At 29.2% G+C, this 1,758-nt stretch overlaps 1 protein-coding gene across 1 annotated transcript in view; it reads left to right on the top strand.

Annotated features, from left to right (window-relative positions):
- Positions 1–791, top strand: part of LOC102580554 (uncharacterized) — a 14,775-nt gene extending 13,984 nt beyond the window's left edge. The window contains exon 10 of the mRNA XM_015313410.1: positions 749–791. Within this exon, the coding sequence (XP_015168896.1) occupies positions 749–791 (43 nt within the window). The remainder of the gene's footprint in view (positions 1–748) is intronic.
- The last annotated feature ends 967 nt before the right edge of the window (positions 792–1,758 follow it).

Below are 1,758 nucleotides of genomic sequence, written 5' to 3'. Positions count from 1 at the left end.
ACCACAAACCATAATTCCCTTTTAATTTATTTATTTTTAAAACTAGTCTTTTCTTTTCATGAAAAGTTGTGACATTTATGAAAAGTTATGACTTTTATGAAAAGTTGCAACTTTAATGAAGAGTTTTGACTTTTATGAAAAACTATGACTTTTATGAAAAGTTGTGACCTTTCCGAGGGTTGCAACTTTTCCAAATAGTTGTAACATTTCTGATAAGGCACACTAAACATTTGTTTACACTACCCTTTGTTGTCTATAAATAAATGAATTTCCTCTCATTTTAAAACAACGAAAATTCTGAATCACTTCTTCTTCTTCTTCACAATTAAATATTTGTGTACTTTGCTCCTGTTGTGTGGCTCACTAACACCATTGCTTATGTTACAGATCCTGGTATGTATTTTTACAGTCATTAATTTATGCTTATGTTATTAATGATAAATGATAAGATGTAATAATTTTCATTTTCCGCTACATTATTAATGTTTGTTACTACGTAATCTTGTATGTAAGATAATATAATGTTTTAGTTTTAATGACTATTAGTTTTTAAGTATTATTTTATAAATTTTGTAATATTAAATGGTAATTTTACTAGTATATATATATATATATGGCTTAAGTCATCGATGGCCCCTTAAAGTTGTCCGCATATTTCATTTAGACACCTGAACTAGGGACAGTACCTATTGAACACCTAAATTGTTCAAAAAATGTACCTATTAAACACAAAATGCTGATATGGCAGAAAACGTGTTTTTCACCTGATTTTAGCGCGTGAAGACATTTGAAATCATATTTAATTTATTTATTTTTTGAAAAAACTTAAAATTGGCATTGTAAATAATTTTAAAAAAAATTCATCCAAAAAAGGAAAATACCCCACCCCCTTCCTCCCCTCCCCCTAATTTCAGTCGTCTTCTTCACCTGTTTTTAAAATCAAACTTACAGTGTATTTTTTTTAAAATCAAATAATTGGATCTACTAAAGAAACAAGATTTTTGGACATTGGAGTAATGAAAATCAACTAATTAGCTCCGCCAGAAAAAAATAATTGGACATTGAAGTATAAAAATGTAGCCGCCAGCTCTATTTCCAGCACCTCCAAACAAACATCACCATTCAAATTAAAATATAAACTCATTTAACTTATAAAAAATAAAATCAAAGAATTAGATAAAATTAATTTGGGTCCTCTTGATTTCTCTTTGCACCCGATTTGAAATAATTACTTCGTTAACAAACTCCGCTTCTTCATCACTCTTGTACGAGTCTCACTTTATATCTTTCTCTCATGTATTAGGTACGAAAAATTGTTGTTATTTTAAAAAAAAATGAGTCTACAAGTAGTTTGAGAAGATATAGAGTAGTTTAAGAAGAGAAATGTTGCTGGAAAGAAGATGAAGAAGAAAGTCGTAGGGTAGAAGAACGGGGGTGGGGGTAGTGTGGGGCCGGGTAAAAATGTGTTATTATATTCAATGTTTTTATGTATATTAAAAAGATTGAAAATGTATTTGTAGTAAACCTTTTTTTTTAATATAAAAATAATTCTTCCATAATTTTTGGGGCCCACTTGCCACATGTCATTTTTTCATTAATTATTTTGCCATGTCATCGCGAGTGTATCACACACATTTTACATTTTTCACTTATTATCAAAAAATGTCTAATAGGAACAAGATTTGAATAGAGAAAAGTGTTCAATAGGTATTAACCCTAGTTGAGGTGTCTAAGTGAAATATGCGGACAACTTTAAGG

This window comes from Solanum tuberosum, unplaced genomic scaffold (genome assembly GCF_000226075.1).
Source record: "Solanum tuberosum cultivar DM 1-3 516 R44 unplaced genomic scaffold, SolTub_3.0 scf00012, whole genome shotgun sequence".
Taxonomy (NCBI): Eukaryota; Viridiplantae; Streptophyta; class Magnoliopsida; order Solanales; family Solanaceae; genus Solanum; species Solanum tuberosum.
The sequence above is the reverse complement of the archived record's forward strand: the minus strand, read 5'-3'. Positions and strand labels throughout refer to the sequence as shown.